The sequence below is a fragment of the Puntigrus tetrazona genome, chromosome 6, assembly GCF_018831695.1.
Source record: "Puntigrus tetrazona isolate hp1 chromosome 6, ASM1883169v1, whole genome shotgun sequence".
In the NCBI taxonomy this organism is placed as follows: domain Eukaryota; kingdom Metazoa; phylum Chordata; class Actinopteri; order Cypriniformes; family Cyprinidae; genus Puntigrus; species Puntigrus tetrazona.
The window spans coordinates 17,753,486-17,777,367 of NC_056704.1; the positions used below are offsets into that span (position 1 = coordinate 17,753,486).

General features: G+C 37.3%; 1 protein-coding gene across 10 annotated transcripts in view; it reads right to left on the bottom strand.

Annotated features, from left to right (window-relative positions):
- Positions 1–20,622, bottom strand: part of opa1 (OPA1 mitochondrial dynamin like GTPase) — a 30,393-nt gene extending 9,771 nt beyond the window's left edge. For 2 of the 10 annotated variants that reach the window (XR_006251188.1, XR_006251187.1), the window contains exons 1-29: positions 20,415–20,622; positions 18,933–19,251; positions 18,615–18,711; positions 18,400–18,507; positions 17,364–17,411; positions 16,041–16,129; positions 13,714–13,869; positions 11,956–12,009; positions 11,737–11,841; positions 11,485–11,571; positions 11,145–11,258; positions 10,958–11,038; positions 10,791–10,865; positions 10,616–10,687; positions 10,423–10,522; positions 10,194–10,324; positions 9,911–9,983; positions 9,751–9,823; positions 9,543–9,658; positions 7,686–7,750; positions 6,972–7,048; positions 5,857–6,022; positions 5,526–5,678; positions 5,329–5,437; positions 5,174–5,253; positions 4,901–5,041; positions 4,713–4,829; positions 4,201–4,294; positions 3,908–4,022 (exon numbers count right to left, since the gene is read on the bottom strand). Coding sequence is in view for 8 of the 10 variants with exons in the window: in XM_043241928.1 (XP_043097863.1) it covers positions 3,912–4,022; positions 4,201–4,294; positions 4,713–4,829; positions 4,901–5,041; positions 5,174–5,253; positions 5,329–5,437; positions 5,526–5,678; positions 5,857–6,022; positions 6,972–7,048; positions 7,686–7,750; positions 9,543–9,658; positions 9,751–9,823; positions 9,911–9,983; positions 10,194–10,324; positions 10,423–10,522; positions 10,616–10,687; positions 10,791–10,865; positions 10,958–11,038; positions 11,145–11,258; positions 11,485–11,571; positions 11,737–11,841; positions 11,956–12,009; positions 13,714–13,869; positions 16,041–16,129; positions 17,364–17,411; positions 18,400–18,507; positions 18,615–18,711; positions 18,933–19,251; positions 20,415–20,443 (3,040 nt within the window). In the remaining 2 variants the exon portion in view is untranslated. Of the gene's footprint in view, positions 1–3,907; positions 4,023–4,200; positions 4,295–4,712; positions 4,830–4,900; positions 5,042–5,173; positions 5,254–5,328; positions 5,438–5,525; positions 5,679–5,856; positions 6,023–6,971; positions 7,049–7,685; positions 7,751–9,542; positions 9,659–9,750; positions 9,824–9,910; positions 9,984–10,193; positions 10,325–10,422; positions 10,523–10,615; positions 10,688–10,790; positions 10,866–10,957; positions 11,039–11,144; positions 11,259–11,484; positions 11,572–11,736; positions 11,842–11,955; positions 12,010–13,713; positions 13,870–16,040; positions 16,130–17,363; positions 17,412–18,399; positions 18,508–18,614; positions 18,714–18,932; positions 19,252–20,414 lie in introns of those variants that run through there. The other 8 variants (XM_043241928.1, XM_043241927.1, XM_043241929.1 and 5 more) reach the window with 7 other exon arrangements.
- Positions 20,623–23,882: the final 3,260 nt, after the last annotated feature.

Sequence of the window (23,882 nt, forward strand, 5' to 3'; positions counted from 1 at the left end):
GCGTGTAACAACAGCTCATAGGTGATTTAAAGATCATGGAGCTTGAAATCCCCCTGCTTCCTAACCCCCCCGTCCGTCCGCTACTGGATTCTGGAATCTTTTCCTGTTGGGTCTTGTAAGGTGGGCGACATGGAATAGATTTGGCTTCAAGACATATTCCCAAAATAAATCCTTCACTTTCCAACTCCTAAAAATCACCATCCAGTGGCATGAAACAAATCAAAAAGATCCAATTTTGTGAACTCAGTCCAGGTCAAGATTGGACCTACCAATGCGTCATCAAAGTGAACTGAAGCGCAACGCTCAGAGTGCTTCGTAAAGAGTAATGAGCTTCACTGATTTGTAAAAACCTCAAGAAGCTCTCCAGAAGTCAGATGTCTGTGAGGCACTTGTCATAACTGCTGGTCAGAAAGTGATACTTCAAAGTGGATGGAAAATTAGGAAGAGCCAAGCGAGAGAGCATGTTAGGGTCATTATGCTCTGAAAATTTTTGATTTTTTTGTTTTATAATGTGATCTCTGAGAAGGTGAGAAATGAAAGATTTTAAGTCATGTACAACAGATTTCAAGCGATTCCATAAAAGAAAGATTTTTTGTGACTCCCAAAGAAACTTTCATTGAACAGAGCCATTTTTATGTGCTTTATGAGCAATGGAACATTTCCTTGAAGGTTTAAGGATCTTCATAGAAACAGATTCCAGTAAAAAGAGAGTTTGAATCAGCTTGCGAGGTGATAACAGGAAAAGAAAAAAAAATCATTTGAGAGTATTATACTGGTGCTTGAAACCAGGCCAGACTGAAAGCTTCACTGTTTAAATGGTTTAAGAATTTAAGAGGAGAGCACGGTTGAAATAAGATCATTTGTTCTCTCTGAGAGGAAGCCGGGACAGTGCATCAAAGTACATCAAAAGCTCCAGGATCCCTGGGAACATGATGCCACCTCACACAGGAAAGGCGGCAAGGCCAGACAGGCCCACAAATTCCTCCCTTCTATTTGTAAAGAAATTTTAAATAGCCAGGATTCTGTCCAAACTCATGTTCTTTGCATATCCCTTCAGGATGTGGCAGAAACGGTGGCCCCCAAAAAAGGTGACAATGCCGTTGCACACATATGCAAACCTCTGGCCTGACAACTTCACTTATGCTTTGATATCAACAAAAATTGACAGTATTCTGTGTAAGAAAATGAATCCCCGGTTTCACAGACCAATCTTAAACCTAGTCCTAGATTTTATGTAAATCTGAGCGGTTTCAACTGAAAGAAACTCACACTGGCTGATCTTACAACATGCCAGTGCCTTTGTTTTGTCTTAAGATGCAAACTAGTAATGTTTACTAAAACTAACGTTTACAAAAATTACTTAAATGACCTAATTAAACCATGGACTAATCCTGTCTTAATCTCCTTCGTGCAAAACAAACAACAATATGACAAAAACAGCTGGGTCTGAAATTGTTTCATTCATAAAAGGTTTCTGCTTCAATTCAGAACTTAAATTATGCATTGCAGTCAGACCTATGCTTAATGTGTATTAACCAAATTTTCTAAATTAAAGTCTGTCTAGGCCTGTCAATATATTAAAAGAGTAAATCATGATTTATGTTTGCTAAAACAGGTTGCAAAAATATTGAATACTGAACAGTGATGTATTTTTTCCACTTATGCAAATAATTAAATACTGGCATTTCACTTTTTTTTTTTACTTAAAATATTTACTTAAAATTTACTTAAACTTTTTTTTTTCCAAAAGTTTAAATATGTTTCTAAAATGTCTTTAAATGTTTATGCCATTTAACATTAATCTCAAAAGTGACTACTTTTCCAGGCCTAATTGTTAGTTTAAAAAAATGCAATTGTTTTTCATAACATGGCAACCATTATTAACAAACCAAGACCTGTCACTACAGCCCTCTCGCCCTCTCTCTCTCTCTCTCTCTCCCTTTCTCTCAAAGACTGACTGCACCTTAATAGAGTGACCATGTGTTTTGTGCAGTGGCAACAGCTAGGGCACTGATGCATGCATGCATGCCCGGACTTGCTTTTATTAGCATAACAGCCACTTCTTGGGAGGTCATGCTTGTGTTTTCCCTAAGTGCTGGTTGTCCACCAGGCAACGTCATGCTTTACAGCACAGGAATCCACTCTAAGGGTTACCCAACGCCAAGCATCAGGCTCAAACAGTGGAGGGTCGGACATCTAAGACTAGTGGACATGCTCACGAGACCAAAAAAGCCCAACATCCTGGTCTTTATACAGTAATAAGGCAGGTTCAAAAGCGGACAAAACTGATGAAGCACTTCTTACTGGTTATAATCAGGTCCAACTGATCCAAAAAAAAACTGTATCCTAAAGACCCGTTCATACCAAGAACTAAAATTATAGCGATAACTAAAACAACGGCTATACTAGCATCCACTCCAGTGCACAAGCATAAGCTACTGTTATGTAGATTCAGTTTTGCTGTCAATGCATTTATCATTCATTAGGTTGATTACAATAATATAATTTCTCTGTGCCTTTAACATTATATTGTAGACTTTCCTACTCTCATAGCATTGGTGTGATTATCAAAATTTTGGGTCCCGCTTTATATTAGGTGGCCTTAAATATTATGTAATTACATCAAAAAAAGTACAATGTACTTAAAGTGTTCATATTGCATTTAAAAACACTTCTGCTGCTGCTGAGGTGGGGATACGGGTAAAGTTAGGGACAGGTTTAGTGGTATGGGTTGGTTTAAGGTGTAAGAGATGGGTGTACAGATGTAACTATATATTGGTATTTTAAAAAAAAAATAAGTGCATTGTACCAAATTATTAATTGAAATGTAAGCACATAGTAGTTAAGACCAAACTTCGTAGTTAAAGTTTGTTACAGTCTTTGGTGTGATCAGGCCTTTAAACAAGCGGAATATATAAAAGTGCATGTCAAAACATCTGTGTAAATGTCTTTGCAAAGATCCCATGCTATATTGACTGATAAAAAGCATTCCTGGAAGATATTTGTTGAGTTACAGGACAAAATCACTAAAAAGTGCGCTTTTTCCAGTCCATTGCAAAGGCACTTAAGCTAGTCAACCCGTTCAAAAGAGACAGTAAGTATTTAGAGAGGCCTCTTATACATGCAAAGAAATTCTTTTCCCAAAAGACAGAAGCTTTTTATGACTGTATAGGCAGATTGACTATTGTGTCTAAGCACACACAAACCTGGGCAGCAGTGCCATTACCTCACTCCCTGTTATCACAGTAATGACAGAACGTGTGTGCGAGTCGTGTGTCTGTGCCAGATCAAGTCTGAGCATGTCAGTCGTGCCTCCACAAATTGCTGCTTTAATCAACAGAGTGTTTAACAGTAACCAGGGCTGAAGACATGACAGACAGCAGGCAGTGTGCAGCCAGGAGCTCTCTCACACTGTGAAGGGCAATTAAGGGTTCAAGCCTCAACAGAGGAAGGAACGGGGAAAAAAAACAAGAGGGAGTGTGAGAGTGAAGAGAGCGTGGAAAGCTATCTGTACCCTATTCAGAACTAATATCACTTAAATTGAGTAAGAAGGTACAAAGCACTGGAAGCAGTGGAATTCTGACCACAGATACCTGATACTGAAGTACTAATGAGTTTGGCCCTGTGAGGAAATGCTTAGAAAAAGCTGATTTGAACCATTCTGGCTCAATGTGTAATAAATTAAAAAAGCTATGAAAATAAAAATGAACAGGATCATTGCACTAAAAAAAATTAAAAAATGTATGAACATAACATTGAAAAAAATAGAAATGTAATGGAGGAATTAAATTAGTTAAATTGGTTAAATGAATAAATGATCTATTGATAAAGCACTCAAGTGTAAAACAACACTGCCCTCTGATGGTGGCCCTGCCTTGCTGCTGTTTTGAGGAGACAGTATGAGGACTTACTGAGGTCTTCTGCCAACTGAACCCTCCTGCCTGTGATCAGCTGGACTTTCTTCTCAGTATCCTCTCCAAAGTCCTCTAATACTTCTTTAACGTTCTTCTCCAAGCGTCGCACTGGTTAAAAAACACACACACACAGACACTTAGTTATGTTGTTGATACCAGTAGTCTCAGTCACCGTTTCCTCCAACTGAAGCCTGTTTAATTTCGTATAAGAGATGATTTGAGCCAAGTAACCCGAACTGAAGACATCTTTATAAGCTTTCTTGGTAATTTGAACCCTCAGTCATACCTTCTGTATTAGTGAGCTGTTGTCTAAGAGTATTGGCTGTGATGGCCAACATCCTCTGGATCCTCCAGAACAGAACCACATCATTGCACTCAAGCTGAAACACAGAGTCAAACCATTAACTAAACAGAACTTTTCAACATCACCTAACCAAATAGACCGCTATTACAGTCTTTGGCTTAAATATTCTATTATACAAAGAATGCAAAAAACATTTTTTTTAAATTATAGAACTGTTTATTATCTGCTTTGCCTTTATGAATAAATTCCCTGTTAATAAAGTATTGAATACAGACACCAATGGTGATTATTCCACAGCTGAGAATATTGAAATTCTAAATAGCGTTAAAGTAATTGTCATTTTTTTAATTCTTAATTTTATCTTTTTTAAAATCGTATTTAAATAAATAATATAAATATATTCCAAGTAAACATAACTATTCCCAAAAGTGAAACATTTCGGGAGCTCTAATTATTATTTTAAGTACATTTGACTAAAAAGACTTCTTCTGTACCTCAGAATCTACAAAGTGCCTCTGGTAGTAGTAGAAACCTCTCCGGCAGAGATTACAATGTAGTAACGCCTTCTGCAGGAAATGACGCCGATAGAGTTGGTGCCACGTGTCCTTGATCTACGAAAAAATAGATCAGTTAAATTTAGAGGGAAAAAAACCCCCAGATAGTTAGATAGTATCTCACTTACCAAAACGGGGTCCACTTCCACTCCTCGGGCCTCCAGGTTTTTGCGCACTGTAGTGACCTCGTCATTGGCCAGGTAGGCTGTGTGATCCTCATGCAACTTCAACAGACGCTCCAGCTCGTTTTTGGTCTCATTACGGATGTGCTAAGGAACAAAACGTATCACTAGGACCTACATGTAGTAGCACTACAAATGTTGACACTAAAAGATGGCTTCAAGATCGTAAAAACAGACCACAAAAACAATAAATAAAATTTATAGCGTTGTCTGTTCAACCTGTTCTGGTGTTCGATTTTTCCAGCTCAACCACCTCTGCTTCCAGTCTGGCCCCACCATATCTCCTATTACTGAGTCAGCTGCAACACAGGAAGATGAGTCACACACTCCATAGACTGACAGGCAAGAAAGGGATTTATGAGGGGTAGACATACTGTCTTTAAGGCGGGACTGCAGCGTTTCTTCCATGAACTGAATAGCGGCATCCCACTGGGGCTTGTCTGTGATAGAGCGATCCTCCAGAGCATTGTGCTGAATCACTCTCTATACCACACATACATAAGAAACATTTACCAACTAAATAATAGCAAAACAATCTACTATTTCTGGTAATCATATACATTATATTTACCAAGCTGTCCATGGCTCTTTCATTCCACTTGTGTCGTTTAATGCTTTCATCCTTGACTGCTTCTTTTAGCTTATCAAAGATATCATCCTGGTCTTTCCCTTTGTATTCTGCCATAAAGCGGGCAAATTCCTCCTGCAATGTCTCCCAAGCAACCTGAGTAACAAAAAAATAATAATAATAAAAAATCCATCTCCAAACTTCACAACATAAACACTATATAACATAATATAACATAACAGAATAGAATAGTATGGAATAGTGTTTTACCTGATGATTTGAGAAATGTAACGATCAGCACAAAAAATAACAGTGTTTATTCAGTGTTCATTACCTCCAGTGCTTTATGAGGAAGTTGTTTATCGGTCCACTGCTTAAGTTTGATGTCTACAGTGGTGTTGAAAGTGCCTGAGTTCATGGTCTGAGCGGCAGGCAGGTATATGTTCTCAATAACGTGTGTTGAGACCCTTTCCCAAAGCTTCTTTTGTAAGATGGACTCCCTAAAATGGCATAAAATAGTTTGTTAATTCTTAAAATACGCATGCCCAAGCTGCTATCAAATGTAAACCAAGCGCGGAATAAACAGTGTTGATTATATGGTTTTGAGCTCTCAACCACCAAATAACATAAAAAATGTACTTCATAATTCTAAACAGTCGAGCGGAAAGTATAGAACTTGACATAAAGACAAAGATGAGAATATTTTGAGGGTGATGGCGAAGCTCATTCATCATAAAAGGAAACCATATTTCATAACTTCCTGTTTGCTTTGTTCTAGTGGGGTACATCAATACACGTACATCTCCAATACCACCAAACTAGCGCTGCCCAGATAAGCCACCCTCCAGCTATTCATCATGCCATTGATTTGAGAGGCTGATGGAGCACACTGGGCCCCCTACAAACATCTGATCCATTTCATTTAGCTTGCTCCTCTGGGTTTTAGGTTCATAACTCCAGGTACAGCTTGCAGCTTTGCATTCTGATTGTACAGTCAGCCCTTAAGCCATGAGATGGAGATGTCGAGTTTAACATCCAACATATCCAGACAACATAGAGTCGAAGATTAAGAATGCCTCATCATAATTAGTTGTGTTGATGAACACAGATAGATAATATCTTAGTGTGTATGTGCATGTGTGTGTGTATATATACCTATGGGTTTTGACCACAGGGTGTGTCAGAATGCAAATCACATTTAACATAAAATCAATAAAGTGAAATTTATATGCATAAATAATACTATAGAATCATACTAAATTGTACTACCAGCAATTTGGAACCTTTGGAACTTTTGTAAAACAGTAGTCGATTACGGAGTAGGCAAAACAAAATAAGTATAAATTCATCCTCACAGGACAATTTATACTTATATGTAATGTAATTTATGTTTTTTTTTTAAATAACCCAACATTTAATTTTGTATTAAATTAAAAGAGAAGTGCTCACCAGTGTTTTGGTGTAACTTGACTCAAGCTGATCACCTCATCCAAGATCTCATTTTTGGCCTTCTCATACAGCTCGTTCTATGACATACACAGTATAAAACAATTAAAACATGTCAAAATAACTTATTAATTTACTGAAACAATTCTACAGAATTCTACAGAATTCTACAATTCTACTGTATAAGTAATATTAACTAATGTCATACATAAATTAGGACACTCGAATGCTGACACTTAAGCTGGTCTCACACTGGACGAGAAGCGCAGGCACCGAATAGCACTGCCCGTGTGCATACGCTCATAGAATATTTTTGGAATTTTAAAAACATGGCGCAACACGACGCAGCACTGCACTTATCGTCTGGTGTGTGAAGGACTTTGGTCACATGTAGCCAGACGGCTACTTTAAACTGAGGTCTGGAATCCACTGCAGCATTTATTGACCAAGGCCCGTCCAAGAGTTCATTTGACCAACATGCCAAACAATCAATCACAGTTCGTTTCATTCATCAGATTATATCTTTGTTTCCAGACTGAATGTTTAACAAATTCGACGATTACTCCTGAAGTGTTTCCACATTTGTGTGCCATAAGCATGAGATGGTTAGCCATTGATCCGTGGGCGTGACATCTAAGGCTGAGATTAGCTGACACTTAAAAAGGAGTCCTAAAGAATTAAAGATGTAGAACAGTTTTATCGGAAGGCAGTTCTTACCCTGTCCAGCTCTCGTAAGCGAGGATAGTTGTTTTTCCACTCAGTCTCCAGATTAAATCGGGATGCTAATCAACAGGGAACATGAAGAATAGTTTAATTGATATTATTTTGAATAATATCCATGGAATAATATCCATAATATCCATGTACACACATACATATATGTGTATATATATAAGATATTTTGAAGAATTTTGCCAACCAGTTTTGGTTCCCACTGCCATCCATAGTATTTTCTGATCAAACAATGGAAATTAATGGGAATCTAAACTCTTTTGATACATTTTTCTAAATATTTTCTGTTACACAGGACAATGAGAGCCATACAGGTTTGGAAGGACTTGAGAGTGAGTAAATGCTGACAGAATTTTTGGTTGGACTATCCCTTTAATACGTACATTTTATAAGCAGCATAACTTAAATAAGGTCACAAGTGTAAACTTACGGTATTTCTAAGAAACTGGTAAAAAGTGTTACAAAATTCATTAAGAAAACTGCAGTAAGTAGGTCAGGTATAGTTCAAGCAGAATCATGAGTAACTTGGCTATTAATCTCATTATTTAAATAAATAAATAAATAAATAAATAAATAGATTTTCTATAAAACGATGTGTTCAAAGTTTCCATTGCCACCAATAATAAAGGAGTGAATTCAGACTAAAACTTTGTAGTGACAGCATCCCTATTCCTCAGACACTTCCCATCTCCCTCTGTCTAATTCCCCATACAGGGACACCAGATAGACTGCGCTGTGGCCATGATCAATGCACCTGGAGCCAGGCGTGCACTGTATCAGCAACCCCTTGCTCCCCAGAGGCCCTGCGTCCCCAGCATACACACGGGCCGGGTGCCTCGCTCACACAATGGAGATGACGCTAATTGCTCTGGTTATCGGGCCGGCCCCAGTGCAGCCGTGGAGATCGATAGCCCACACAAAGGTTTGAGAAGCGTCCCGGGTCAGGCAATAAATCTAGAGGCAGAGCGTTAGCAGGGGCGGCCTGTTAATTGGCAGCGTGGAGGTCTACAGCGTGCCCTGTGCAGAACGTCTGAGCTGAGGTGAGGTGTGACGGGAATCAGCACGCACAGAACAGGCAAACGGCTCTGCTCAGGTGGGTTTCAGAGTTAAGTGGCTGTCGAGCCGATGCTTTGGATTCTATTAAGGTTTATTTACTGGGTCTCCTGAGAGCTGATGCGCACTCTGCTTCAAAATGCCCTTGAAAATCAGCATCTTATTAGGGGATAAAAATAGCAATGATCAAGTTAAAGGCTTAGAAGCACAGCCTTTAAATATTTTCAGTTTTCAGATATGTTGTAAAGCAATAGTTATGAACATTTTGAACAAAGTTTTACATTTGCATTGTATCTACATTTATAACACTATACTTTGTTTACATTTATATTTAGTCATTTAGCAGACATTTTTTCCAAAGCGACTTACAAATGACAATAGAAGCATGCGACTGTTTGCAAATTTATTTCTTCCGAGCCCACAAATAATCTCTCAACATGTTTTCCCTTTTTCGGAAAGACACAGAAAAGCTATCTTAGAATTTTTTTTATTTGCATCTAAATGCAAAAAACTAAAAAATAATTTAAAAAAATGAAACGTTTGTATGTTCTGCTTTCTACCCCTCTTGAGCCCTTGGTTCCCTAGGTGTGAACCACTGTCCTAAAGATTTGACAGAGCAAACCTTCTTGGCAAATGTTTTTTGAAAACACAAAAAATACATTCAGTCTGCTTAGATGCTTTAGATGACTTTAGGTGAAGAATTAAGGTCATCCTTTTGCAGATGATTTCATCAGAATGTACATTTGAGTGAATGATCCCTCTAAGATCTGTTAGATGAAGTCATTTTACCTTTGAAGGCATCTGCTTGTTGTTCTACCGACTCCCTGACCATCTTCCAGAAGCAGTCTGACACAGCAAGACTCAGGTTCTTTGTGGTCACCTGATGAGCTTTCAACATGCCATCCCTTTAGCAGGTTGAAACAAATATAGTAAAAATTTAAATATGTAACTTGTTATTAAAAAAAAAAAAAGTTACAAATATGCATTTGACTCCTACTTCAGCAGTCTTGAGCTCTGAAAGAAGTCCTCCTCGTAGTCTTTGATGGAGTCTATGCTTTCATTAGAACTGCCTACGAAAGAATCATGGGACTGAATGTTTTAATCTAAGTGCACCACATTTCATGTCTACATGGTTTCTAAAAAGATCTCACGCTTACCTCTGCCAGTTACTACAGCAAAGTATCCCAAAGCCTTCATTGGGAATAACTTGCCTTCAACTATTTGCTGGATCTACAAATGGGGGGAAAAAATTACAATTTGAAGCAAATAACATGAAGTAAACAAAGTAAAACATTTCAACGAAATACTATTATCTGTGCATAACTGCAGTCAATATTGCTTGTTTAAGTTTCAGAGGACACAAAATGCCTCCCTCTAGTGGCTAAAACGGAAAGTAACGTTATCAAGTTTTTTATGTAGTAAAATATCTAAAGGTCTTACTCTGCTTGGACTAGCTAGGTTCTTTTCTGCCAGGTCAACCTTGGTAAGAACAAAGATGGTCCTTCTGCCCTGAGGGTCCATCTGACTGACAAGATCAGTGACTATACTACGCTCTGCGTCTACTGAACCATCTGAAAGAGAGAAACAAACCGAGAGATAAATATTAACAGAGTTGGCTAAAGAGAATGCTAATATTATAGGACAAATATTTTTATGGAAGAAAACTCACCCTGAATGCAGAGGATGATGGCATTTGGATTCTGCATGTAGGCTTTACTAATGCTAAAAATGGTTTCTTTTGTGTCAGCAGCCATGCCGGTTGTCACAGTCTGTATACAAATTAAACAGTCAGTGTCGTAAGCATGTTCTGCATAGACGGTTATATTATGTGTACAATTGTATGAAATGTGCGCAAAACTTACACTGATGACACCAGGCAAGTCAACAAGCACCATTCTCTGGATTCCTGGACCCTTTACGCTTAAAGAGATGGTCTAACACAGAAAAAAAAAACACATGAATGATGAACATAAAAGTATACGGCCAGGTTGAAGTGTAAATGTTTTCACAAAAGCAGTGAAGAAAGGAGGGTCTTACCTCAGGACTGACTGTCTGCCCTTCCTTCACACTCTTCCTCATCCTGATTTCGATCTCGTGCCTCAATGCTGCGAGCTAGAAACAAAACACATATCATCTGAGTGACCTGCCAGTCAAATATAGATACTGACAAATCTGTACTACAAAATCTGAGCTAAGAAACATACATCCTCCTCTTTCCCAAGGTCGAATTCACGAGAGCTGTCTTTAAACATTGCTACATGGTGAGGGCCTTCACTCAACGTCACCTACAGGTAAACATGTCACAATTATTATAGTATTTACTGCATAATTATTATGTTACATGCACATGGGTTGTTTAACTACTATCTGAGTGTAGTTGGTTTAATTCACCTTGACAGGAGATCTGGTCATCATTTCTCCAGAGCCTCTGGGGAAGATCCTAGCTTGAGCGATCATCTCCAACACACTGGTCTTCCCAGCACTCTGGTCTCCAACTACCACCACCTAGTGAAGAAAAGACAGATGTCTGAACCATTAGGAGGTATACATATATAAAACCACATAGCAGGGGAACATGTAAGAAAAAACATATTAGAGTGAAGAAAGAGGCGAGAAAACCCCACGGGCTTATTTAAAGCATCCACCTAAACAAAATGAAACTTTCATGGAAGTAAAAAAATATAAAAGAAAAAAGAAAATAACAGAAACGGAAAATGGGAATAATACTGACCCTTGGTAGATGATCTTGAGTATTGTAGTTAGAGTCATAATCTGACAGAATGTCCAGGACCTCAGAGTACATATCAATCAAGGACTTCTGCACAGGTTTAAAGACAGGAGAAACGCATCAGTGTAACCCTGTAATCTGTTCTTTATGTATGGAAATGACAAACCCAGCCATTCTAAAAAAAAAAAACTAACAAAAAAGTGGTTTATTGCATGTATCACTTACATGGATTATTGAAAAATGTTAAAATCTGACCTTGACTTTTCTTTGGTGAATGCCCTTGTCATCTTTCTGCAGCACCACTTTCCTCAGTTCCTTATTCTCCTTCTCCAAACGCTCCAGCATCCGTTGGTACTTTAACTGCGTAAGAATTAGGAAATAGGAGGATAAAATGTACATAAATAGATCGTGATGAAAAAGGTTTGGTGTGAAAAAACCATTGGCTTAAAATCAGCGACACATAACTGTTAATACCTGTGTTCGAAGAAGTTCCTCCTGAAGCTGGTCAACTTTTTCTTTGTCAGATGACTGAAAGTACAAGAAACAATGTAGCAGACTATGACTTTGTTATTTCTTTTCAGAAATAGCTGATGATCTTCCTAATATCCCCCTGTAACAAACAATCTCGTGCACTGAAATCCAGCAGGCATCCCAGCAGAAGAAAGGCAAGTTAATGCAAAAAAGAAGATATTTCCCTTCCAGGATTTTCAAGCATTTAATTAATCATTTATTATTTATGGAGATCACCACACTTCAAAAAATGATTTGTGAAGGATGCATCAAGAGCACTCAATCATTTCTTGGCCGGCACCTGCAATGCAATTGTTGAGTACCAAATCACAGAAAAGCAGTGAATGATTTGAGGAGAGAAGGACACAAAGGAAAACATCAAACACAAAAACACACATCTACATAAAAAAGCCAGGGTGTGTGATTTGAAATGGTCTTTGTTTGTTGTTAAATAAAATGTATTTTGCCTATGTGCAAATGTAATTAGTTCTGGTGTTATGCAGGTTATTTTTGCCAGCCAACAGCTGGAGCATAGTGCATTGCACTCCATGTGGCAAGACCGCAGACCACTCCATGCAGTGAATGTTAACTGTATACGTGGAACTGTGTAAAGAAATGGGTTTACATGAGCGAGGCAGATTGGATCGAGTCTGGGCTTAGCGCAAAAAGTATGAAATCATACAGGTTTCACTTAGAAAATGCTTTTAAAGCTGCTTGAATAAAATGAAGAACGTCACTGTACTGTTGCAATTAATCTGATTGTTAAAAAAATCAAAAGAATTTCAAGTCTATGCCAGATGCCTTTGAGGTTCAAAAGTCTGAGACTCACAAAATGCTGTTTTGGCATTTTGCTACGATATGTGTGACAACGGTATTTCACATCCGAACCGACTCTTGCAGTGATTTACAGTGTATACAGAGCTAAACTGAACAACTAGTTGTTAATCATTTTATTTAAATGCACATTAAGGAGTTATCTTTTCCGTATGTGTGAAGCAAGAAATCACAGCAGGGTACACTTTGACTCATTAGCGCTGACAGATCTTGAAAAAAATACAACAAATGTCAAAATATAGCAACCTGAACCTGCCTATTTAGCTCCATCTACTGGATCACTTTATGAGGAAAGCCCAAAACAACAAATCTAAAGGCACTTACGAAGCTTTGCTTACATGGACTTGGCAACTCTTTTTTTTATTTAGTTTTTATTTATATTTTAAACCCAACCTGCCACATTATCCCCAATCAATAAATAAATAAATAAATAAATAAATATCTAGTGGTCTCAGACTTTGGACCCCAAGCTATGGTTTGGAATAAGGTCACAGTAAAATGTGAGAAAAAAAATTCACGTAGCCATATAGAAACTCAAATTGATACATAAGTGCAGATTAAGCTCTTGCTTAGGACATGATCATTCCAAAAGGCGCCTATATTGGAGTCGCAAATTACAAATATCTTGGATGGGTGGAGCTACTTATTTGGTTTGTATCTAGAGTATATTGAAGCTGTAGTTCTCTCACATCAGTCGTTAATACCTCCACCGTTCGTATTTTTTTATATTCAGCTAATGAATAATTTGGGAAAACTTATTGCTAAATGTAAAAAATTGTATATATGCTTTTAAAGGCATGAACCAGCTACAAAAGAATGGTGTTGAGCTGTTAAAGACTGGCATGAGAGCCACGGCATCAGAGGGGTGGTGGGGGAGTGGACCTTCACCTTGCGTTTGGACTGCGAGGGGCTGGGGTTCGGGGCCGGGCTGGGACTGGGTTCACGCGGCGGAGGCGGAGCATTATTGGCTGCCGCCCGCCGCATCTCCTCCTCATGTTGCTGGATCTGCTGCTGAATGAGAATGAGCTCGCTGAGCAGCCCCTGCTGAGGGACGGCACAGTGACAGACACGGGCAGTCAATCAACCTGCTTACCAACTAATAGGAGGCAGAGCTTTTGGGAAATGGTCCGCCTCGATTTAATATACTGCTCTTGGTAATACAGTATAGTTTTGAATATGATAAACCGAAAATCTTGAATAGCATAAGAGGCAACTATAAGGGGTCTCTAAGCAAAAGGCAGGAGGAAGATTTGAACTGCGAAGATCAGAGGGAATTGCAATCATTTATTCAATTCTAATAACGCTGAATCACATTCAAGACCTGCACTCACAGTCAGTACTTTCAAGCTGCTATAACTGCAATAAAGGCAATTCTAATAGCTTTTAATAGATTAATTAGGATCACATAAAACTACTGCTATTAACGAAAGCGGGAAATTGAAGTACAATGAGAAATTTAGTTGCAGAGCAGTGCAGAGCCTCAAGCTGAAATGAGCAAACATTATAAGAGATGTCTTTCAAAAACATGCTGCTTCTTAATTTGTTTTCATAATTTTGTCTTACGTTATTTACGTACATTATATCAAACCATGATTTCGCATTTATGGTTCCTTGATGAGTAGAAAGGTGAAAAGAAGTGTATTTATTCAAAGTCTTTTTGAATTCTAAACATCTTTACTGTCATGTTTAATCAATTGAATGAATCTTTGCTAAATAGAAATGTAAAATTCTAACTGTCATTACTACTTCTGAAAACAGTATGTAGTCTAGATCTTCTTTCAAGCTAATAAAATATGCTAATATGAAAAATGTCAACTAGCGCTACTTTAAACTGAAATGCGTTTGACCGAAAATAATGAGGAATTTTTGAAAATGTGGGGGAGACAACAACAAAAAAACAAAACTGACATCAAACATAAAAGTAAATTGCTCTCAGAGAAGCAATATTATTTAAAAGTGTAATGATAATGACAGACAAACGTGTAGCTGAAAAAAACAAATGTATTTCCTGCATCAAGAGTTTTAATGCAGTTGCAGAACCAAATACTGTACATGAACCTACTGCTGTGATACATCATATAATAGACTTTATGCTCATCTGTCCTATAGTGTGCACTGAGACAATTCTTTGAAAACATCAAAAAGCGGTAAAATAGCAGAGTATAGCAGAGCAAAAACACAGGTGGACTATATGAACTAAATTTTCTGTTCCAGTATGATGGTCCACATACATTTCGGCCAGGCGTATTTTCATTTGATGTGGTGGAGGGCAGTTTATAAAAAGCAGCTTCACTTCAGCATTAGCCAATTGCAACAAGAGAATAAAACAGTGTCTGTATTTAGCAGGACTATAAAAGTGCACTATAGCCGTTGACCAGTGGTGTCTGGGTTTTGAAGTAAATTGTCAAAACAAATGTACAGCAGTTAGCAACTTAGTTAATGCTGAAAAAAGCCCAAGCAACACAGCTAAGCAGAAAAATGAAGGCAAAGAAACCTAAAGGGCTAATGCACTCAAAAATGAAAATCACCTTTGGAAGCATCCTAGATGTATGTGACTTTTTTCACACGAATCCATTCAGAATTATATAGAAAAAAAATTGTTGTAGCACTTATAAGCACCATCATTGTGGTGGGTCGGCGTTAAATAAAGCCCAAAAGCTGTTAAATAAAGCGTGTGCATAAGTAATAAAAAGTGCCTCTGGGAGGTGAATAAAGCCCTCCTGTTGTGAATCTATGCATTTTTCAAAGAAAAATACTCATATTTCAAATGTAATAAACACTTTTCTCTCACTTCCATTGGAATGGAACGTTAAAAAAAACAGTCCTCTTTTGTTTTTGTTTTTTATTTAATTTAAATTTTACATTTGAAATATGGTTAGTTATCTCACAAAAACGCATGGATTCATAACAGGAGATATTTTTTCACCTCCTGGAGACACGTGAGGGATGTTTTATTACAGATGCGTTTACTTTATATAACGTCTTCCGAAGTATATGCAGCAAACACCCATTTAGGCCCAAGGACAGGCTTAGAGGTTTTAATAAAACTCTGACTGAATTAGTCTAAAAGAAAAAAGTCAGATACATACAGACTAATTTTCATTTTTGAGTGAACTAACCCTTTAACCTGCTTCAATTATTATAATGGATGAAAATGATCATCATACTGGACATCATGTTCAGGCTTAAGCATTAAAAAAAAAACACTCATTTACCTTCTTAAACTGTTTATCACTGCTGTCAGACATGGCTGCAGATGTTGGTGGGACATCTGTTGCTCTCAGGGTTGATTCACCTGTGGTTTCTGGAAGAAAAAAAAAAAAAATGCAAATTCTTCCTCTTCTTGAAACACAAATTCAGCATTTAGAATTGGCACATTTAAAAAATAAGAATTGCAGGTCAAGTGACAATAAAAAGATTTGCATGCAAAAGCGTATTATTAGCTTGCATAATTACATTTTGTCACCACATCCCAAAGAAACTCAAAGGTTTGAAAAGTAAATGGCGCAAATGTGCTTGATAAAGTTTGTAGACAATATACACACACTTTTAGAAAACCGTATAATAGAACACGATATAGTTTGTTGTGTGGTGATGAGAAAATATGTGCAATTTGTTACAGAAAACATGAACATTATATGAGACGCGGGTCTAAACAATCACTCCTTGCTAAGAAAAAAATCAGATTAGATATTCGGTAAGTATACTTTTCAAAACTCTTGAGCTGTAAGAATACCAGACATATAGGATAAATTAGTCATGACGAAGGAAAGAGAGAAAGAGACAAACACAGGGAATGGCCCACAATATCTTAAGAGAAGGTGAAGTCAAGGGACCAAGTGGCAACACAATTAAAATCAGAGTAATCACACATTTACAGATGCTGTTAGTGTCTGGATCCGCATCTGTAACTGACCCATGTTAACTGAATGCTTTAGCATCCAATTTTATCTTAGCGCAATAATTAAAAAGTCAAACTAATTAACACTTGAGTCTTTATAGTCTAAATGTAGTTTTTGTAATCTAAAGTAAATATACACTAGCATTAAAAGGTTTGTGGTCAGTAAGATTTTTTTATGAATACATTTAATTATAAAAGATGTATTCAATCGTTCGACAGTAGGAACGTTTCCATTGTTATCCTCCTTAGAACTTTTTATTCATCGGAAAATGCTGAGGAACAGTATAGCATAGTATACCAGAAAATCTAAGCATTGCATTCGTTTTCGATTTGTGATAATAAATGTTCCTTTGGAACCAAATTAGGGTATTATAATGACTTCTGAAAGATCACAAGACAATGAAAACTTACCAACCCCAAACTTTTGAAAGCTAATGTAAACAGCAGGCTTAAGTTGTATTCAAATTGAGCAGCAGCTGACCGATAACATTATTATGATATTTAAGAGATTTTTCCTTTGATAAAGGGGTATTGCTGGTCCATCCTTAGAGGCGCACACCCCACCAACTTAAATCCATTCTACGTCAGTGCAGCAGCGCAGGAGGAATCAGGCACGCCAAGCGAGGCGTTTACACACCTAATAACAGACGCAGACCAGAAGCTCCATTGACTTCACTACCCAAACCTGTGAAGAACGTGAAGGGAGGGAGAGGAGGAGGGAGGAACAAGAGGAACAAATGAAATGAAAATAAAATAAAGACTGTAGAAAAAGCGTGAAGAGATCATTCCATTGCACTCTGGATTGGGATTATAGCAGATGAGCAGTGTCAGCACTGTATGAGAATAACCTTCGATCAAATTATCATTAGCAAGAGGCTGATTATGCATATATGAAAGCGATTTTAAGCAATGATCAAATGTTTTAAAACAGAATGTGCAGAATATTCAAACTCATTCAGTTGATAGAAATGACAAGACCCCAAGGTTAGATTTAATAACTTAGTAAATCTTAACATTCAAACACACATAAACTGACATTTAAAAAAAATAACACTGCAGTGCATTAAGTTTTTTGGGTTTTTGGAATCAAAGCAGATAATGCACAACAAACTGAAGAGAGACACAGGCCCACATTTACTAATAAAGAGGGTGTTTGGTAATATGCCCCCCCCCCTTTTTATTACCAAAAATGTATGCATTTATACAACCATTCAAAAGTTTAAGGTTGGTTAAAAAAAATGTTTTTTGAAGAACCTTATTCTCATCAAAGCTCGATTTATTTGATCAAACAGATCATGCAAAATATTGTAACATTATTACAATTAAAAATAATTATTTTCTATTTCAATTTATATTTTAAATTCTAACTTATTCCTGAGACTACAAAGTACAATTATCTCAACTAATACTGGCCTGTTGAAAAACAGTATTGCTGCTTTATTTTCATGAATTGTTTTTAAATAAACTGTTACATGTTAAATGCCTGTAATGACACTTTTGATCAATTTAATGCAACCTCACTGAATAATTTCTTTTTCTTTTTTTTTCTCTGACCACAACAATTTGAGCAGCAATACATATTTTTATTGAATCATTAAAGTTTAATTTAACAGTTGTTCCCCCTGTGCTCCATTCATGTTTATCAAGAGGTGCATGTAAAGGACACTGCTTACCACTAGAGAGGAGGCTCTTCAGGAAGGTGAAGTTCTCTCCGATCTTTTCCATATCAGGTAGTAGTTTGGCTATCTCTTCTAATTCAGGCAAAGCGCTGGCTAGCTTGTCTTTATTCAGGGACACAGAAATAACATTCATACCATTAGAAAGTCAACAACACCAAATAACTTGCAACTGCTGCACAGGCATATTGTTACCTCTCTGAATTACTTACCTAAGTCAATGTTTTCACTCAGCTCCCAAACAAAGTCTGGCACAATCCATGTGTATTGGCTCATATCAGGAAGCATATCCTTCCATTCATCGTAAGTCTGGAATCAAACAAAACAGACAGGACACATTCACTAGTGATCATTTACCTGATTTGATGACTATACTATAAATACTATAAGTCAATTAAACGTAAAGTCATGTGGCAATAAAAAGTCAGACAAATAGCTCACCCAAATAGTTCAAAATCGGATTCAACATTATTGTTGACTCTGCAATTTGCAAGTAAAATGACCTTGAGGTTAGTCACACTCAAACATACCTTTTTTGCTGTATATCCACCTCCAACTGCTGAGCCCAGCAAGATGTACCTCAGTTTCAGCAGTCTGGCAGCAAGACGGGCTACCCAGAAGGACCGGTGCTGTTGATAGCCGTGGCCTCCTGATCGGGATTTGGGAGGACGCATAGGGAGCCTGGAAAGAGACGTGTAATGGCGGGCAGCTGAGCAGTGAGGTGGTCTTTGAGGATTGCTGTTAGCTGAGTAGCGGTGATGGATGGCACGGGAGAGCGGGTGCAGTTTCTGCAGAGGAACTCTGAACTTCACCCCCATTCTGGAGGGAAGCAGATTCTTGCAGGCAATGCTGAGAAGAGAAGGAGAATGAGATCACTCGGTCACGTTTACACACTTATGAGTCATACATAAGATACACATTAATACTTGAAGAATTTAGTCTTAATTGAAAAGCAGTATGGATTGGTAGAGAACTCACAAAAACTGCCACTGTTTACTATCAAAAGTGTTTCAATTTAAAGATGTTATGAATTAATATGGGTTAAAACTTATTAAGAAGTTAATATTAATGACTGTGACACAAAAATATATTACTGTTAAAAAATATTTAAAATATTTCCAGGTCTCCTGCTTTCTGACAAATGTTGCACGCAAAACCACAGCATGTATTAAAAAATAAAGTGCCAATTTTGACAAATGAAACATATTTAAGCCTTGTAATGTTAAAATGTGTTCTTTTTTTCTTTAACTCTGAGAATAGCTTGTGATAGCTAGCTAAAACAAAAGTAGTTCACGTGGTATAACGCTGTTGTTAGCTGCTGTAGAGTTTTCTGTAAAACACAGATTAAGTAAAATATAGATGTAGACATTTAATGAAAAAAGAATATAAAATATGCTATGTAAAGCTATTTAAAAATCAGCAAATGTTGGCATGTTTCTGTCAGACGCGCTATGCACGCAAGACCTCAAAACAGACCTCAAAACACAAGGTCCCACTTTTGACAGCTGTGTTAATAAACCACCAAATGCCTTAAGGTTATCTTAAATGATTATAAATAAATGTTTAAGCATGAACGCAAATAAAAGAACTCCGGACAGTTCGTGGTTCCTAAAGCAGTTTTCTAAGGGCTAACGATAAAGCGCTAAATTGGGGGAACGAATATGTCAAATTAGACAGCTAATACTATACTGTTAAGGCCATTCATATGACATCGATGTAGAATATCTGTTAAAAATCTAGCTAATGCAAAAGTGATTTCAGCTTTTTGGGTGGTGTCGATATCATTTAGTAGTGTAACCTGTCAAGTGTCAAGAAACGAGACCAGCTAGTAGTATTCATTAAGAGCTAATCACCACAGTTCACATGTATAAATGCAGACTGCTGTACGTATATCAGAGATGTGGTAAGCCACTTTATATTAATGCATCAATTAATCTAGTTTCCAGTCTAACGTTACCGTATCTGCGTTAAATTCATTAACTTAGCTGCTGCAAACGTGTCGCTATACTTACCAGGTAACTACACTTCCGGCTCGTAACATCCTGCTATTAGCAACTAATGGCAAATATACGTGTCTATCAGATTGCTTTCTGAAATAAAATTCAATGCATCTTTCCAAATAGGGTACTTAGGTTAGCTGCGTGGCTAACAAGGGCATACAAGCAGGCGATCACCAGTGTCAAGCGCTGCTCGAGTGGAAAGTAGTTCCTGGTCCACAACGTGACGTCATGTTGTCAAAATAAAAGTTAAAACAAAAAGAGTCACGAGGACTTTTAACTGCGTCAGTATACTGGTTGTCAATGTGTTTTTCGAAAATTAAATAAAAAACAATTCTTCTGGCAGTAAATAATTATATTTATTTAGAGTAAGACGTACCTTAAAGACTAATGGTTATCTTATATTTCTTACTAATTTAGGTGTTTTTCTTACATTTGTATTTTGTTCCTTTTTGTTTAATGATGCAATTCGTACTGTTTTTTTGTGAAAGAGAAACGAAAAAACCTAGGCTTAGTTGACTTCATGTTCATGTTATCATGTTTTATATATATATATATATAGAGAGAGAGAGAGAGAGAGAGAGAGAGAGAGAGAGAGAGAGAGAGAGAGAGAGAGAGAGAGAGAGAGAGTCAGATATTTTACTATAGTATTAATTTATCACAGTACAAAGACATGGTATTTCCTTAATGTGTGCTTAAATGTTATTTATTTCTTATACTTTTTGCTTGTTAAGAGAGTAATGAAACCTACAAAGGTCAAAAATAAAGTAGGATATTACAAGACTTAACCAAGTCCAATTAGTAGGCAATCCTTCTGAGATTACTTGGATAACAATCAGGATAAGGTTGTAGTATAAATATATTCCACTAAAGGGACAAATGTGACAGGGATGCTATTGAGCGACTGGCTTTAACCTTATATCTGCAAAATTTTCCAAAATGGCTTTAGAATCAAAGCTTCAGTCATTCTGACTGGCGTCAGTAAGCTGAAGAAGGAATATAATTTTTTCTGCAATGAATGTCCCCTGTCAGGTGGACAAAGACTGTACCTAATGTGTTATCTTCTTTTTTGAGTGTCTTCAGTTGGCAAGGTCAAATTTTATTACACTGGTGGTGCTCTTTGTTCTGGTTTTAGACTATGAATAGCGTATAGACAAGTTTTTCAGGCCCACTGCATGTCTTTATCATGTAACCTCTTTTGATGGTGCCACAATACTGAAATATTATAGACTATTGGGTATGAAACAAACAAGTTTTAACTTAAAAAAACAAATGCTGGTATGTGAAGCACACATATATACATATATTTTAGTTTATATATTATATCCACATAAATATGTTGACAAAAATAAAAGTTTGATTTTAAATTTTCAAAAATCAGTTTCCAAAACAGTGTGCATGTTTAGCAGTCAAAAAAGTCTGCTACACTGTATCTAGCCTCTCTGGTTGACACATGATGTAAAATGTCAATTGAATGCACACTGCCATAGCAAGTTTAGATCAATCATAGCTCTCAGCTAGAACACGAGACATGATCAATTTGGGTTTGAGCTAGTAACGCAGTTATGAGACAGGACCAAGGCTGCTGTCTCCCTGTATACGTTCAACCTAGAAAAGTGTCAGGGTCTCTTCACTCATCTTTCACTGAAACTAGGTTAAGGGCCTTCAAAACTAAGAAACTGATGCACACTCTGAAAATATATCCATATTACATACTCCGTTGCTCCTATGTTGGATGCCTTAAGGACGGTAGTTATCCTCATGAGACACTCTCACTTTCTCTTCAGTATGGTAAACTGTGTCACAAGGTCTTCTGAGGCCTAATAAACATTCTCAGGACATATACACACAACAGCTAAATCTAGTTCTCTATAGGCTGGGTATAAACTACCAGTGTAAACTGGTATTGTTACTTAAAATTTCCGAATTGACTCCTGTATTCTGTAAGAAAGTAAAGAAAGGAGTTTGTTCCGATATATAAATGCTGTGGTCATCAAAACATTGGAGTGTGTTTGTGACCTCCTCTGCAGACGATTGCTTATACTGCACATATGACTGAACACAACCAGGACTGGCTCCCAATTTTAGAAGCACTCTATCTTTTTTGGGCATTAAGTTCATTATTCAGAGCTCGGTTTAGAAACCAAGAGCAAATATGGTCCTCCTTGCTTTTTTTAGATGGGTGTATATGGGACTAGAACTATTTTTGTATAAGAAAACACCTGTAATAGAACCACAAACAGAGGGTCCTTTATATGGTCAAATACATAAGCTTCATGCGGGTTTGTGCTGAAACTGGGAAACTGGGAACAAGACTGTTTTAATAATACACAGAATTCATCCATGTTTAATAGCTTTTTTTTATCAAGACGTACTCGGTTTTATTCACTTATACTTTAAACTCAACCCTGAAAGGCCTCTCTTTCTTGTTATTCGCATAAAACTTGATTCATCAGCTTCAAACCCTTGAGAGTGTTATAATGATGTGAATACCTACATAGGATAGTGAGATAATAAGATTAAGATCCTTAAGTAGCTAAAGAGATGGTCATTCAGATTTCTTTGATTAGAAGCAACTTGTGTTGGTGTGTGTAAGGACACAGGGTTGGCTAAGTCTAAAATCATTTACCCATAGGTGAGAACAGGTCTTTCTGACACAGTCACAATACAACAACTGAGAGATCCCATATTGTATATATTTAACTGCCTTTATCGGATAAGGAGCTACTTTATTTCACATTCTAATACTTCATATACATAATATTTACAGTAATTCTCTTTTTTGGGCTGAATTGAAATTATCAAGCTCTCTTTTATACTGTACTAACAAGTGTTGTTCACACACACAAATGCACTTCTTTTCAAAGATTCTGTTACTTCTATTTTCTTTCTTTACGTCAAATCTTCTCTATAGGTGAAAGGACACAGACTCTTTTACTACGAAGCCATGCTGTTATAATAGCTGCAGTATGCGGTTTTGCATCGTCCTGCTGAAATAAACAAGGCCTTCCCTGAAACAGACGTCATCTGGAGGGGAGCATATGTTGCTCTCAAACCTTTATATATCCTTTAACATTTATAGTGCCTTCTAAAACATGCAAGCTGTCCATACTGTATGCACCCCCATATCATCAGATGGCTTTTTAACTGAACGCTGAAAACAGGCTGGAAGGTCTCCATCCTCTTTATACCAGAAGACACGGCATCCATGATTTCCAACAAAAATGTCAAATTTGGACTCATCTGACCATAGAAAACGTTTCTACTTTGAAACAATCCCATTTTAAATGAGCCCTGGCTCACAGGGCATGACGGGGCCATGTTCACATATGGCTTCCTTTTTGCATTATAGAGCTTTAGTGGGCATCTGCACATGGCATGGCAGCTTGTGTCTACCGACAGTGGTTTCTAGAAGTATTACTGGCCGCTTTTAGTAATGTCAATGACAGAATCATGCCGAAGAGTGATGCAGTGTCTCCTGAG